The sequence below is a fragment of the Cervus elaphus genome, chromosome 5 (assembly GCF_910594005.1).
Source record: "Cervus elaphus chromosome 5, mCerEla1.1, whole genome shotgun sequence".
NCBI classification, from domain to species: Eukaryota; Metazoa; Chordata; class Mammalia; order Artiodactyla; family Cervidae; genus Cervus; species Cervus elaphus.
The window spans coordinates 122,892,462-122,906,758 of record NC_057819.1 but is presented as its reverse complement, the minus strand read 5'-3'; the positions used below and the strand labels follow the sequence as shown (position 1 = coordinate 122,906,758).

Below are 14,297 nucleotides of genomic sequence, written 5' to 3'. Positions count from 1 at the left end.
CCAGAGCTGGCCATGTGCTTCTCACCCCATAGACACCCCCCTCCTCCTCCTCCCTGCCAATTCCAGGGACCCTGACATATGCCAGGCCACCCACATGGCTGCATCCTCCCTGCCCGGAAACCAAGAGAAAGTGTGTAAATGCTGCAGCACAGACACCAGATCCCAAAACAGGCCTGGCCTGGTAGCCAGGCCAAGCCATTGTCCAAAGTCCCCATCTCTTCAGATTTATGCACGAGTGTTTGGGATCCTTTTGAAAATTTGGGATTTTTTTTAGTTCCTTGACCTATAGTTTGCAAAATCCACCGTTTTCTAAAAAGAGTGCCCCACTCTGGGGGCATTCCTGTTTTTCCCAGGATTTCTCCCATACATCCAACTGCCTTTTCAGCACATCTCTACCCCTGGCCCCATCCCAGGCTCCTTGGCAATTCTGGGCTGGAAATCTCTGCAGCCAGCTGTTCACCCTCCCGATTGATGACAGAGGGCAGAGGCGTCCTATGGTTCTAGAAGGCAGTTTCCTTAGTTTCCAGGAGGCCTCTTTAGGCAAATGGCAGGGTTTGCTCTGGCATCTTGCCTCTGACAGAGAATCCCTGTTTGCTTAGGCTGGGCTGGACTTGTTATTCCTGGTGCCTGGTGGGTCCAGGGACCCAAGATTTGCTTCCCTGGTGCCCCTCACCCTTCTCCCTTGGGGTGGGGGCAGCAGTGGCTAAGCTGGGACAGCAGGACATGGGGCCTTTACTAGTGCAGAGGTCTCTGACTCTGCCTCCCCTGAGATCCATGGGGCCCCGTCCAAAAGCGGCCCTGGGGACCCAGATTCCTCTGCCCCGCTGGCGCGCCTTCTGGCTAGCAGCACACCGGCGCTTCCAGTTGATGGGAGGTGCGCGTCTCCTGCTCCGGCTAGGCCGGGAGTTTGTTGACTACCGCCTCCCAGGAGCCTGAGCCCTCACGCCCAGAATCCCATCCTGTGCCGCCTCAGGGTAGCTGTCTGGGGGCTGTCTGGTCAGAGCTGGCCTAAGGCTGGGCGTTCGGGAGAGATGGGTGGGCGGGGCGGCTAGTCTCCGAATTGCCTGTAATCCGCAGGTTGGCCCCGTGGAGGTTTTCCGCTGCCCCTAGCAGCAGTACGTATCCGGGGCCTGCGCCGCGGGGGTGGGAAACCGGGACCGCGGCAGCGGCAGGGCGCTTATGGGAGGCAGGCCTCTAGGAGGGGTGGGGGCTGGCCGAGCGCCCAGACTACTCGGGCCGTGACCTTTGCAGACGTGACTTAGGCGCCGGGGCCTCCCCGTGGGCTAGCCGGCGCAGGATAGGGGAGGCCGCAGGTCCCTGAGAGGAGCGAAGAAGGTCCACCTAGCAGGCTTCCTGCGGTCCAGCCAGTTGGGGGTCCCACTAAGGGGGCCCCACTGAGCCGCCTCCACTGGGGCGGCTCGGTGGAGCCCAGCACGCTAGCGTACAGAGCCGCGGCCGCTTTAAGGCTCGGGACCCACCCTCGGACTTGGGGGCGGGGTCTGCGAGACCCCGCCCCTTAGCTCCCGCCCCCGGGCCGCGCGGGTGCATTGGTTGTCGGCTGCTAGGGCGGCCGGCGAACCTTTGAACGCGCGGCGGGCGGCTGCGAGGACCGGGCTGGGCCGGGCCGGGCCGGGCCGGGGGGGTGCTGGAGCAGGGCCGGGCCGGCGTCTGGGTTTCACAGGCCGGGTCGGGGCCGGTACCTGCGCTCCTTGGCAGCGGCGGCGGCGGCGGTGCCCGGGCCATGGCGGACGAGGCGCGCGTGTCGCGCTGGTACTTCGGTGGGCTGGCGTCATGCGGGGCCGCCTGCTGCACGCACCCACTGGACCTGCTCAAGGTGAGTATGGCGTGGGGAGGGCCTCGGGCCGGGCTGTCGCCCCCGCCCGGAGGCTCTGCGTGGAACGGGCGGCAGAGGTGCCCCTTGGCCCCCCTCTCTGCTACCTGTGTGACCTTGGGCTGGTCTCCCTCCCAGCTCTCCTGAGGGTGGTTCTCTTTGAGCGCAACTGTCGGCACCCCGGCAGGACCACGCGCTCCCTCTGCCTAGTGGGTGCCTACCAAACACACCGGTAGACGAAGGAGGGATGTGGCCGGCACCCCTGCTTTGGGCTACTTCCTCCTGGGAGGTGGGTGAGCATCTGGAAGACATGATCCCAGCGTGCAGGTCCTGCCCAATGAGGGTAATTGTTTCTTCCATCGAGAAGCAATCACACTCTTTCTAGATTTTTTTTTTAATAAAATGCCTAGGGGGCAGAATAAGACAGAGTTTCCCTTGTCTCTGAGACAGACCAGTTTTTTGCTCATTTCTCACCACAAACAACAAAGAAAGGCAAGAAACTCAAAGCATATTTTGGCAACTGGGCCCTGGGCCCCGGTACCTGGGCCGTGGTCTTGCGGAGTCTGTTGGCAAGAGTGGTCACCTGGCCATCCCCTTCCTTATTCCCACCCAGAGCAGCCTGAAACCCACGCTGACCCCCTTGGAACGATTGGCACCTGTGTCGTGGGCTGATCCAACTATCCCTCGAGCTTCAGCCTAGCCACCAGGAAAGGCAGGATTAGTAGACGTTGTGGGTGGGGCTGAAACTGGCAGCCCCTCCAGCATTTCAGAGATCTGGGAGAGTCCTTTGTGGGTAGCCGCCAGGACCTGTGACGTGGCCTGGCCGAGGAGGGCCAGGTATTAAGGTGCTTTTGGTCTGTAGGAAGAGGAAACCTTTCTCATGCCTGCTTTGTTTTACTTTCTGGGTGCCCACGCAGGTCCCTGTGCCCTCCTCCCCCCTCCCCCATCACAGGCCCTGGAGGGTCAGACTGACTGTCTGCCCGGAGGTAGAAACAGCTTTCAAGGACTCTTGGAGCCTTCCCTGGCCCCAAGCCAGCCTTTTCCCTTGTCCAAAGCTCCTTTGGGCGTCACTGCCCCTTGCCCTAGCCCCAGATGTTATTTTGCTGCAGCACACTTAGCGTGGGGGTGGGAGTCTGGGAGGTGGCTGGCCACAGGAATGTGGCCGCCCTCTGGCTCAGGGAGCACATGGCCTTGGGCTGGGCTGCAGCTGGCAGTGTGGGCAGCCATAGAGGCCTCCAGCAGAGGAGGCCCTGGCCAGAGTTTTTAATCTCTCGGCATTGTCTTCGGGAAAAAAAGTATCTTAAAGCTCCTGACCTCTGCCTTTGCCCCACGGCTGCACCCTCACAGAGGCTTCTTGCTTGCACAGGGTGCTGCTGCTTGGCCACCCTGCCCCCAGGCCCCAGGCCCTAGGTTCCCTGCTCACCGCCGAGAGAGACTAATTCAGCAGAGTCAGTAACTTGCCCCATTGTGTCCAGTCTGGACGTGTAGGACCTGAGAGTGTGTTGCAAGAATGCACTCCGAAGTGCCCCTCCCCCTGGGTGCCCCACGGAGCCCCACCCACCTTTCCTGAGTCTCCCCTGTTTCCTGAGGACATCTCTCAGTCCCCTAATTCTGTCCCTCTCGGGAGGCTACCAAGTGGGGCTCTGGAGTCTCCCAGTGTCCTCATCTAAAGGACGGGGCTGATGACTCCGCCCCAGGGCAGCTGGAATTGCACTCCCATATTGGCTGGCGTTGTCTTCTGTGAGGTGATGGCGTGGAACAGAGCTTGGTGCCAGACGCCCCAGCTGGTGCCTTAGGAGACCTCAGTTTCCTGTCTCAGTACGGGTGCTGGTAGCACTTGTAGCAAAGGGCTTCAGAGCAGAGCTGACCGGGGGCGGGGTCCAGGTGGGGTGCGGCTCTGAGCGGGTAGGACCCCTCCCCCACAGGTGCACCTGCAGACGCAGCAGGAGGTGAAGCTGCGCATGACGGGCATGGCGCTGCAGGTGGTGCGCTCTGACGGCGTCCTGGCGCTCTACAACGGACTGAGCGCCTCCCTCTGCAGACAGGTACCTCTGGGGGGGCCCCATCTCCCAGGGTAGTGGGTGGGTGGGGGCTCATGGCCAGCGATCCCTTCGATCCCTTAGGTCTTGATCCCAGAGCCCACTCTCAGCCCACAGAGGCGGAGGGGTTGCTGGCCTCCCTCCTGCACACTGTAGATGCCCTTTGGGCCTGGAAGTTAATCTCGCATTCTCAAGACTGCTTACAAGGACAGAACTACAAGGCCTAGGAGACCAGCAGCCCCCGGGGAGGGCGCAGGGCATGGCTTCTGCCTTGCACAGAGTCAGGCCAGCTGTGCCAGACCTCCACCTACAGATGGGGAAACTGAGGCTTGCAGGGACGTGGTAGGGGATGAGGAGGGGTGGGGCCTGGACTCAGCCAGCCCCAGGTTTTTTAATTAGCTCAGCTGCTTGCTGGCTGTGTGGCCTCTGGAAGGCTCCTGGGTGTCCCTGTGGCCCACATGGTGATGTTCGTGCACTGGAGGGCCAAGGATATAGGGGGTGCCCAGCGCCATCCTTCCTCCTGCACCTTCTGAGCTGGGCCCCTTCTCCCCAGATGACCTACTCCCTGACTCGGTTTGCCATCTACGAGACTGTGCGGGACCAGGTGACCAAGGGCAGTGAGGGCCCCTTGCCCTTCTACAAGAAGGTCTTGCTGGGCTCCATCAGCGGTGAGCAGCCGGGAGGGAGGGGGTGGTGCAGGTGAGGCAGGAGGCATTGCCAGCGGTCATGTGTTGGCTGTTGTGCCAGGTTGCATCGGCGGCTTTGTGGGGACCCCTGCGGACATGGTCAACGTCAGGTCAGTGCGGCCCTGAGGCCAGGGTCTTGCTGTCCCCCAGCAGAGCCAGGTTGGCTCACTAGGGTCTCTTTGTGTTCAGCCTGGAACATGTCGCTCAGATCTTGGGGTCCGGGGCGCTGGAGGGTGGTGCTGAGCCTGTGGTGGGGCAGCCCCGGGCGGGGCCAGCTGCTCACTCCCGCTGGGGTCTGTGGAGTGTCTGGCCCTGCTCCCCTGAACACTCTGCTTGCTTTCAGGATGCAGAATGACATGAAGCTGCCCCAGAATCAGCGCCGAAAGTGAGTCGCATGGTGTGCCCAGGGGTTTGGGGGCCAGGGCTGAGAAGACCCCTGAGCAGGGTGGGGACTCCCACAGGCCACCACATCTGTGGGGTCACGTGGAGCAATGGGGTGGCTGATGGATGTTGGAAACATACATTGTGAGCGTCTGTTCTGGAATCCCAAGGGGGCTTCCAGCATCTCTGGGTCCTACCCCTGTGGGAGGATCCAGGATTGGGGGCCGGACTGGGCGGTGGGCAGGACCTGGTCACTCTGCTCCCTCTTGCACCTGTACATGCTTCATGGAGGGTAAGTTAGAAGCTTAAGTGGTCTTCAAAAGGGTTTGGGAGCTGGGTGGTTATTTCTGTGATAAAAACATATTGTGTGAGATCTGAGACACCGTGGGTTCTGAGACCCTGTTTATGGACAGACGCTGTAGTTAAACCCTGGGCGCCAGCATCAGCCAGTTCAGGGAGGAGTGTGGCCTCAGGAGATCCCATTGTCCACTCTGGCCGGAACACAGGCCATGGGGAGGGCAGACTGAATAGGTTGGGAAGGGGACCCTGCAGGGCGTCCCTTCCTCCTGCCCGTGGTAACAGCCTGCAGGCATGACCAGCCTCGGAGCTGGCATCCCCCAGCGAGGGGATTTTCCTTTGGAACGCGGGGGATCTTTAGGCCCTCAGGTCCCCTGAGCAGTGAGACCTCTCTGAGCTCTTAGAAAAGGCTGATGTCCTCTGGCCCTGTGATTCTTTGGGTTCCTCCTGGCCTGTGATGGAGGCATGGCTATTTGTGGGGAGGACCTTCCCGTGGGAGCCTGTGGTCAGGGAGAGCATCACTCTCTGTCCCCCGGCAGCTATGCCCACGCCCTGGACGGCCTGTACCGTGTGGCCCGAGAAGGTAAGACAGGAGGTGGGGGCCTGGGGCAGCCTCCAGGCAGGACCCGGTAGTGGGCCTTGGGGGGAGGCTGGGATGGGGGGTGCTTCGGGCTGGGTACCCAACCTCTCCTCTTCCCCCGACAGAGGGTCTGAAGAAGCTGTTCTCAGGTGCAACCATGGCGTCCAGTCGAGGGATGTTGGTCACCGTGGGCCAGGTAGGACTTTGGCTTGGGGTGGCACTCTCAGGCAGCACCTGGGGGTTGGGGCCCTGGAAGGCAGCGGGCACTAACACAGGTGTGGCTGCAGAGCTGGGCTCAGGCAGGTCTGGGCCTCGTCTGTCCGCCCCAGTGCAGCGCCCGTAGATGACCCACAGAGCAGGTACTTGGTCAGTCCAGCTGGTGTCGTTGCGGGCCCCATCTGCTTTCCCCTGAGCTATCCCTCATGTCCTGACCATCTCCATTTCCTAACAGCTGTCCTGCTATGACCAAGCCAAGCAGCTGGTCCTCAGCACGGGCTACTTGTCCGACAGCATCTTCACTCACTTTATCGCCAGCTTCATTGCGGTGAGTAGTGTGGGGTCCCTGACCAGCCTTGGGAGCTGGGGGCGCCTGGGCGGAGCAAGGGCTCAGAGTGGTGGGAGGCTTTGGTGAGGATGGTGGCTGCCCTTCTCGGGCTCTGCATTAGTGGGAGGAGCCCACGAATCCCCAGAGCCCAGGTTGGGAGTGTTCGTGTTGTCCCCATGGCCCTGGGGACACCTCCTGGGGGTCCAGACAGGCCTGCAGAGGGGAGGTAAGCGGTGCCCTCCTGGCAGACCCATTGATGACAGCTTGCCCTCCAGGGTGGATGTGCCACATTCCTATGCCAGCCCCTGGATGTGCTGAAGACCCGGCTGATGAATGCCAAGGGCGAGTATCGGGTGAGTGGGGTCCCCACCCTGCTGCTCCCAGGTGAGCCTGTGTCCCTGGGCCAGGGTACAGATGAGGCTGTGTCCCTCGCGGTTGCCATCAGGCCTGCAGCCGCCTGGGCCCCAAGTGTATTTTTAAGTCAGGTTCTTTGACATGGTGACAGAGGCAGCCTGGTCGCAGCAGGGTGGCAGGTCCAGCGCCTGGGGCCAAGCACCTGTCCGGGGCTCCCTCCATTACGCGGGATATCTTCTGTGTCTGTGGCAGCTGCCCAAGAACCGCGGGTGCCTGGTGGGTCAGCCTGGCCCTGGTGTGCTTTTAAATTCTAGTTCTGCCTGGCTAACAGGCCAGGGCAGCCCTTGACCTTTGTGCCCACCAGCCCTGCCCCCCGTGTTTACCTTTGAGCTTTCAGGCCTGCTGCTCTGCACATCCACATCAGTGTCACCAGCTACTGGCACTGGTGGTGGGGGAGGGGGCGTGAGGTTGTGGGGGTTCCTGCCTTTCGAGAAGCAGCTATTTTATTTCATTATTTGGCGTTTGTTTGCAGGGTGTTCTGCACTGCGCCATGGAGACAGCGAAGCTAGGGCCGCTGGCCTTTTACAAGGTTCGGGGTCGGGAGGCAGGGCAGGGGGGTGTGGGGGGGGGGGGTGTAGGGTGGGGGGGGTGTCCCTCTAGGGCTGTCTTCATGCTCCCCTCCTTTCTCCCGCAGGGCCTCGTGCCTGCTGGTATCCGCCTCATGCCCCACACCGTGCTCACATTTGTGTTTCTGGAACAGCTTCGCAAGCACTTTGGCATCAAAGTGCCATCCTGATGTGGCGGTGGGAGCAGCTGGGTCACACCCAGCCCCCTGCACCAGTTTATTCCAGAGTCCTGGAGGGTTGGCAGCTGAGCACTGCCCTGAGCCCAGCACCTGCCCACTGTGCTCCGGCTGCCCCCTCTGGCCCAGGACCCCCACCCCGGCCTGCCTGGCCAGCCCAGTGACCATTGTCCCCTCCCGAGCTGCTGGCTTCACCTCCACCTCCCGCTGCCGCCGCTGACTCTCCCTGCCTGGTGTCCAGCGGCACCCTGTGCACAATAGTGACTCCCTTGGAGGGTCTAGGCCCCAGGTTGGGTATTCTCTCCCCAGGTAGGCAGTTAATCTTGGAGCTGGGAGGGGTGGGCTGTCCAAGCTTTTAGGGTCTGGGGTCTCCAGCCCCTGAAGTCTCTTCCTTTCATGAAGCCCAGCACCCCCAGCAGCTCCCACTGAGGAGCCGGGTAGCGGAGTAGGGGTGTGAACCCCCAGCACCACTCATCGAATGACGTGTGCACCTGCACTTTCATCCCAGGAGAGGGACCATAGCTTTCGTGATGTTCTCTAAGGTAGCTGCGCCCCACAGCTGCCAGGTCAGGGCAGAATGAGTACCCAGGAGGAAGGGCCTGCGTGTGACCCTTAGGCACCCTACCCACCCTTCCTGGTCCAGCCCACCCCCCACTGGCTTTAACAAGTGAAAGTGAAAGTTGCTCAGTCATGTCCGACTCTTTGCGACCCCGTGGACTCTCCAGTCCATGGAATTCTCCAGGCCAGAATATTGGAGTGGGTAACCCGTTCCCTTCGCCAGGGGATCTTCCCAACCCAGGGATCGAACCCAGGTCTCCCACATTGCAGGCGGATTCTTTACCAGCTGAGCCACCAGGGAAGCCCAGCTTTAACAATTAGTTTCACCAAAAGCTTTCAGCGCCAGAAGGTGGCTGCTGTTTTCGGGGAGTTTGCAGTGACCCCTCCTGGCTCCCTGAGCAGGAGTGGCACGTCCACGGGGGCTGACTGCACAGTGGTCACCTGCAAGGTCTCCAGTAGCTGGTCAGCCAAAATGCCCAAAGCAGCCTGCAAATGAGGCTGGGGGCTGCATCTGTCGGCCTCCCCCAGTCAGGTGGGCACTGTGCCACTACCCCCCGCCCCCAGCAAGTAACCAGCAGTCCCACATTGCCCTGCAGGGATGTTAATAAAGGACGGTGAAGTGCTGAGTCTGGTTCTGCATCCAGGCCCCTAACTAGTCTGCCTCATGGCCAGGGCCTATGAGATCCTCTGCACTTTCCAAAGAGGGCTCTAGGGTTTATGGACGGGCAGGGCCCAAAGCAGGGGGGAAGTCACAGCTCTGACTGGATACACTGGAGTGGCCGGTGGGCAGAGGGCTGGGGGAAGAGCAGGGCATGGGGCTGGTTGAGGGACTAGTCAGTGTTGCAGTCCTGGATCCAGGTCACTGTGGATCCCCCACCCAGGGCTGCCCCTTCCCAGCAGGCACCTGCTGCTATAAGCCCCCTGAGACAGAGTTCCCAGCAGGCACCTGCTACTACAAGCCCCCCGAGACAATTCCTGTGGTGGGGGCAGGGGGCGGTGCTGCTGCCTGATCTCCCTGGAGGTGCCCCTTGAGTCAGAGCCCTGGCCTTTTAGATGCTGGCCTATCATCTAGCAAACCCAGATGGGACTGGCCAACCTAGGTTCTATGGGCTACAGACCCTCAGGCTGGGGCAGGAGCTGATGTGAACACCACCTGACCTTTTGCTGTCCCAGGACAGGTGGAAGCTACCCTGGGGCTCCTGCTGCCCCAGTCGGGAAAGAACAGATACACCACAGGCAGTTCAGATGTCAGTGCCTCTGACACCCTTGCCATGAAGCAAGGAGACTTGTGGAGCATTTCAAGCAGATAAAAAAGAATTTTTAAGTCGTGGTTATGGTTGCATATCTCTGTAACCTGAAAATCACTGTATTTCAACAAAGCTGTTACTTAAACAACATACCACCCACATGCCCACCCGAGCCTCAGCAGTGAGTTTTCACTGGGCCTGTGTTCTCCAAGCCCTACAGACCCTTTCCTACCACTGGATTATTTGGAAGCAAATTTCAGATGTCCTGTCATTTATAGATAAATACTTAACAAGTCTCCGAAAACAGTCTTTAAAAAATTCTAACGTAACTGCAATAATTCACTGTACATAAAATGGCCTGTGTTACCATCATCAAATTTCCTGGGTTACCACGTGCATGTCATTAAGTTGTTGGTTTTGTTTGAATCAAGTCCAGCTGAGATCTCACGTCTCTATGGCGCACGTCCCCTCCTCGTCCTCTCTTCGCAAGATAAGCCGGGTCCTGGATCCAGTTGCTTCTCCCGTCCAATTTGGCCCCTTCCTCTGTGAATTTCCTAAAAGTGGCAGAGAGACCTGGATTAGAGTCACATTTTTGGGTGACGGTGCTGGGTGTGGAGCGCGGTTTCCACTGCAGTGTTTGGGCACGAAGCAACCATGGGTCTGGAAGCACACATGGCTGGGGGCAGGCTTCCTGAGCCCTGGGCAGGCAGGCAGGAGGGCATGGAGCACCCAGAGCCTCACAGAATGTCCAGTCTGGTGCCCCAGCACCCAGGCTGGAGTCTCACTGGGTGGTTGGAACCCAGAGCCCAAGAAGTAAAGCGGGAATGGCGGGAACACATGACTGTGGTCGTGGGGCAGGCTGACGCTTCTCTCAGACCGCTGGCAAGTTGAAAACAGCAAATCTCAGAAACGTTGGCCACACAGGGCCACATTCTCTGCCCTTAAAGCTGCTTTGATTTGAAGCATTGGGATCCTCTTTACTTGCCTGCAAGAGTGCCCAGACAGCCTGGGAAGATGGCATTTCACCAGCCTCCTCCCAGCCCAGCCAGCTTACGCGGCGCTTCCTGGACCAGTGTCAGGGGATGAAGGGCCCCATGTGGTTTGGGGAGGGTACTGCAGAGCAGGGTGCAAAGGGTAGTGAAGGGATGCAGTGTTTACTGATGGGCCGTGGGGGAGGGCTTCAGGCACCAGCCCTGCAGGGGCCCAGCTTCCTGGATGGGGGCACAGAGGGGGAAAATGAGGCAGGCCGGGGAAAGCAGGAAAATTGGGGCAAGTTAGAGATGAGGCCCTTCCCCAGGGAGTACTCCACCTGTGTTGGCTCAGAACCAGCCTGAGAATGTGAGCAAAATAGAGGAGCAGCCTCACCTGCAGGTCACCTGATTCAGGTAAGGAAGTGATGGATTTCACGCTGGCAGGGAAGCAAACTCAGCATTTCATGATTCAGTCTCCACCTTTCTTCCTTAGAGACAATAGTTCACAAAAAGTTACACAGCAGGAGTCCACTGTCAAGAAGTTTGAGCAAGGGTGCCAAGACAAGGCAGTAGGGAAAGACGCCTTTTCGACAACTGGACATCCACACGCAGAGTGAGCGTGGGCCCTCCCACACACAGGCATACGGTCCTCAAAATGGACCACAGAGTTGAAACTGTAAAATGTGTAGAAATGAATGAAGGCCACGCAAATGAGAAAAAGCAAGGCTGTATGCTTGGCTTGCTCTAGCAGGAAGGCAGCCCCCTCACTTGCATATTGGCAGAGCCTTAAAGAAGGCAGAGGAGGTGGTGGCTTCATCATGAGAGGGGGGCTCTGGTGCACCCCAAGTGGGAGCTGTGGGCTTGAGGAAGCTGTGGGGGGCCAACTGGAGGTGCTGCAACCCCTGTGGTTCGTTAGGGGAGCATACTTGGCTTTCTCTGGTTGGTCCTGAGTTGGAAGCGGAGGCAGAAATTAGGGAAGCTGGCAATTATTGGCCAAGCTTGGGCCTATTGCTACAGGGGCTTAGAAACACTTGGCCACGAAGAAACTTGCACAGGAACCTTCAGAGCAGCATTTTACTCTTACAACAAAAAGGTGGAAATGACCCAAATGGCCATCACCTGATGAGCAGATAAGTCAAATGTGGTATATTTGTATAATGCAATACTATTTGGCCATACAAGGGAGTGAAACACTGCCATGCTAAAACATAGATGAAACCTGAAAACACGCTGAGTGGAAGCAGTCAGTCACTAAAGACAATGTATTATGTGATTCCGGCTACAGTCTATGGGGTCACAAAGAGTCAGATGTGACTGAGCGACTATCACTTTCACTTTTTCATTTGTATGAAGGGTTTAGAACAGGCCAATCCAGAGACAGGAAGTATTGGGTTGGCAAAAAAGTTCATTCAGGTTTTCCTGCATGATATTATGGGAAAACCAGAATGAACTTTCTGGCCAACCCAATAGATGAGTGGTTGCCAGAAGTTAGGATGGGGTGGGGTGGGGTGGGGTGGGGAAATTGGGAGTGACTACAGACGGAGACAGATTTCTTTTTGGAGTTATGGAAATGTTTCAAATGTAGTAGTATAGGATGGTTGCACAATTCTATGAATAATACTAAAAATCATTGACTTGTACACTTTATTTTTTAAAATATTTATTTAGCCGCACTGGGTCTTAATTTTGGCACGTGGGATCTAGTTCCCTGAACAGAGATCGAACCTGCCCACCCCTGCATTGGGAGCACGGAGTCTTAGCCACTGGACCACCAAGGAAGTCCCCTGAATTGTACACTTTTAATGGAGGGATTGTATGGTAGGTGGTGAATAAAATTTTCTCTCCTTGACCAAACTCTAGCCAGGCTGGTCTCAAAGACTGCTTCTGCATCAGGCCTGGGAAGACTGGGTTTCTGACAGCTCAAACTGCATACCCCGGGCAATCCCAGCCCCGCTTAGAGCACCCACCCGAGGCTGGACATCTCCGGCCTCTGTGAGAACACAGAGGCTCACTTCGGACAAGTGTGTTAAGGAGCCAGATGGGGTCTCCCAGCCTCCTGCCTGCTTTATAACTGTCTGCTGCCTGACTCCATTGCCTGAGCTCTCAGCCCTCCCAATTCCCATATTTCCACTTTAAAACACCAGTTACCTCCGCACAAGTTGAAATGGAATTCAGTTCACGCTGGAATTGTCCCCACTGGGAGTATAGTGCTGATTAGAACCTGTCCTTTGCACTTCAGCGTCTGGCTGTGTTGATCTCTGTGGTCTCTTTGTTGACACATTGGACTGTGTCTCAGTGAGGCTGTCTGGTGCTCCGTCCAGCAGGCTCCATCCCTGGATCAGGAAGATCCCCTGGAGGAGGGCATACATGGAAATGCCAGTCTTCCAGTATTCTTGCCTGAAGAATCCCATGGACAGAGGAGCCTGGTGGGCTACAGTCCATGGGGTCGCAAAAAGTCAGACACAACTGAAGTGACTTAGCATGCACACACGCAAGGACACATTAAATGAGGAATGCCATGTGGTGCCTACAGAGGCAGCAGCAGTCAGAGAGCCACACTGATGTGATGGAGGCTGGGGACTCTGGGGACAGGAGGGCATCTTTGTGATGTACACACTCCTAAGTACCTGACCTGCTCCAGCCCTGTTGATCCAGCCCTTGGTGGAATTCTGGATCCTGGAATGAGGCTGCTGGTATTTGGGGCAGCTGGAGATGAGGTTCAAATCTTGCAATCAGCCCAAAGGAGCGTAGAGGGCCGGACAGGGCAGGTAGGAGTGGTGGCCTGGGAAGGTAGCTGACCCCCACCAGCTGACCCGGGGACAAGGCCGAGCTGTCCACGTCTCCCCTGCTTCACTCCCTTGTTACTGAAACTGGTCAGTCTGCGCGTGTTTATAAATAGTTGTTTCAAGTAACCCATGCACCACAATACAAATTTGCACACCCAGCAGGGTTTTCAGGGGATGGATTACTTCCTTCCCGCCAACCCCGGGCCCTGACCCCTTCCCAGAAGAACAACCACGGCCACTAGGTCTAGGGTATTTTCCCCACTTTGCTTGAATTTAACAGGAAAAAAAGAAAAACAGAAGTGAGGTGGAGGAAATGCCAGTCTTCAGAAAGTATTTATTTTTCACCAGAGATACTAGTTCCCCAAAGAGGATGGAAACACCAGGAAAGTCGAGTCACGCAGTTTTGTTCCCCTTCTACTCCCCTCCTTCTGACACCACCCGCTCCCCCATCTCCTAATTGCTGACAAGCTGGAAGGACCGGAAGGCAGTGGAAGGCACCCAACACAGCACCCAGGGGCCCAGTACCACCTCTGGGAGGCCACTCTGAGCTTGGCTCCCACAGCTGCCCTCCCGTCTCCAGGGGCCAGGCAGCAGCCTGCCCGGACAGCAGCCTGCTCGGACCACCCAACCCGGGAGGTGGAGAGGGGCAGTGTGTGTACAGCTTGTCCTCGTGGCCACTTTGCTGTCCTACTGGTGCTACAAGCCGGAGTCTGTCCTGAGAGCTCAGACCCATGCTCTGTGGCCAGCAGGAACCCTTCTCAGATGATGGGAAGGGGACCTTCCCTCTCTTTACCCACACCTGTGACCCTCGAGGACGCCTCTCCTGTCGTGTCCCATCCTCACAGCCACACTGTAACTGGGAATAAGAACCTTGTATTCTATTACAAGTTAATCGCTAACGGAATGTTGCCTATAAGCTCAAATTATATGCAATGGCCCATCTCTGGGAACCCTACTTCCCAGGTAATGAGCATTAAGCTAAAATACCTTTGTTTGGCTCACAGGAAACATCCTGACCAGGCCCACCTGCGAATGACTGCAGGGAGAAAGAAATGAACACACCCCCTCCAGAGTCTGATGGGAACCAGGAAATGACTTTAACTCCCTTCTCGTTTAATATAAAAGAAACCTGAATTCTAACTCAGGCAAGATAGTTCTTTGTGGGGAGGGTGAATGAGCCTACCATCTTGGAGATTTGCTGGCTTTCCAAATAAAGTCATA

At 57.7% G+C, this 14,297-nt stretch overlaps 1 protein-coding gene and 1 pseudogene across 1 annotated transcript; one reads left to right on the top strand and one right to left on the bottom strand.

Moving 5' to 3' along the window:
* Positions 1-1,251: 1,251 nt before the first annotated feature.
* Positions 1,252-8,698, top strand: SLC25A10 (solute carrier family 25 member 10). Its single transcript, XM_043905210.1, has 11 exons — positions 1,252-1,834; positions 3,757-3,876; positions 4,424-4,538; positions 4,618-4,666; positions 4,900-4,941; positions 5,774-5,817; positions 5,940-6,010; positions 6,266-6,358; positions 6,634-6,711; positions 7,245-7,301; positions 7,407-8,698. Exons 1-11 carry the CDS (start codon positions 1,742-1,744, stop codon positions 7,506-7,508), a joined length of 864 nt encoding a protein of 287 aa, XP_043761145.1. The 5' UTR covers positions 1,252-1,741; the 3' UTR covers positions 7,509-8,698.
* Positions 8,409-14,297, bottom strand: part of LOC122693259 — a 25,357-nt pseudogene continuing 19,468 nt past the window's right edge.

Bases quoted from the DNA above. Each gene is read 5' to 3' on its own strand.
- SLC25A10 (XM_043905210.1), top strand. From the start codon at position 1,742: ATGGCGGACGAGGCGCGCGTGTCGCGCTGGTACTTCGGTGGGCTGGCG. The intron at 1,835-3,756 runs GTGAGTATGGCG...CCTCCCCCACAG, and splicing joins ACCCACTGGACCTGCTCAAG to GTGCACCTGCAGACGCAGCA. The intron at 6,011-6,265 runs GTAGGACTTTGG...ATTTCCTAACAG, and splicing joins TGTTGGTCACCGTGGGCCAG to CTGTCCTGCTATGACCAAGC.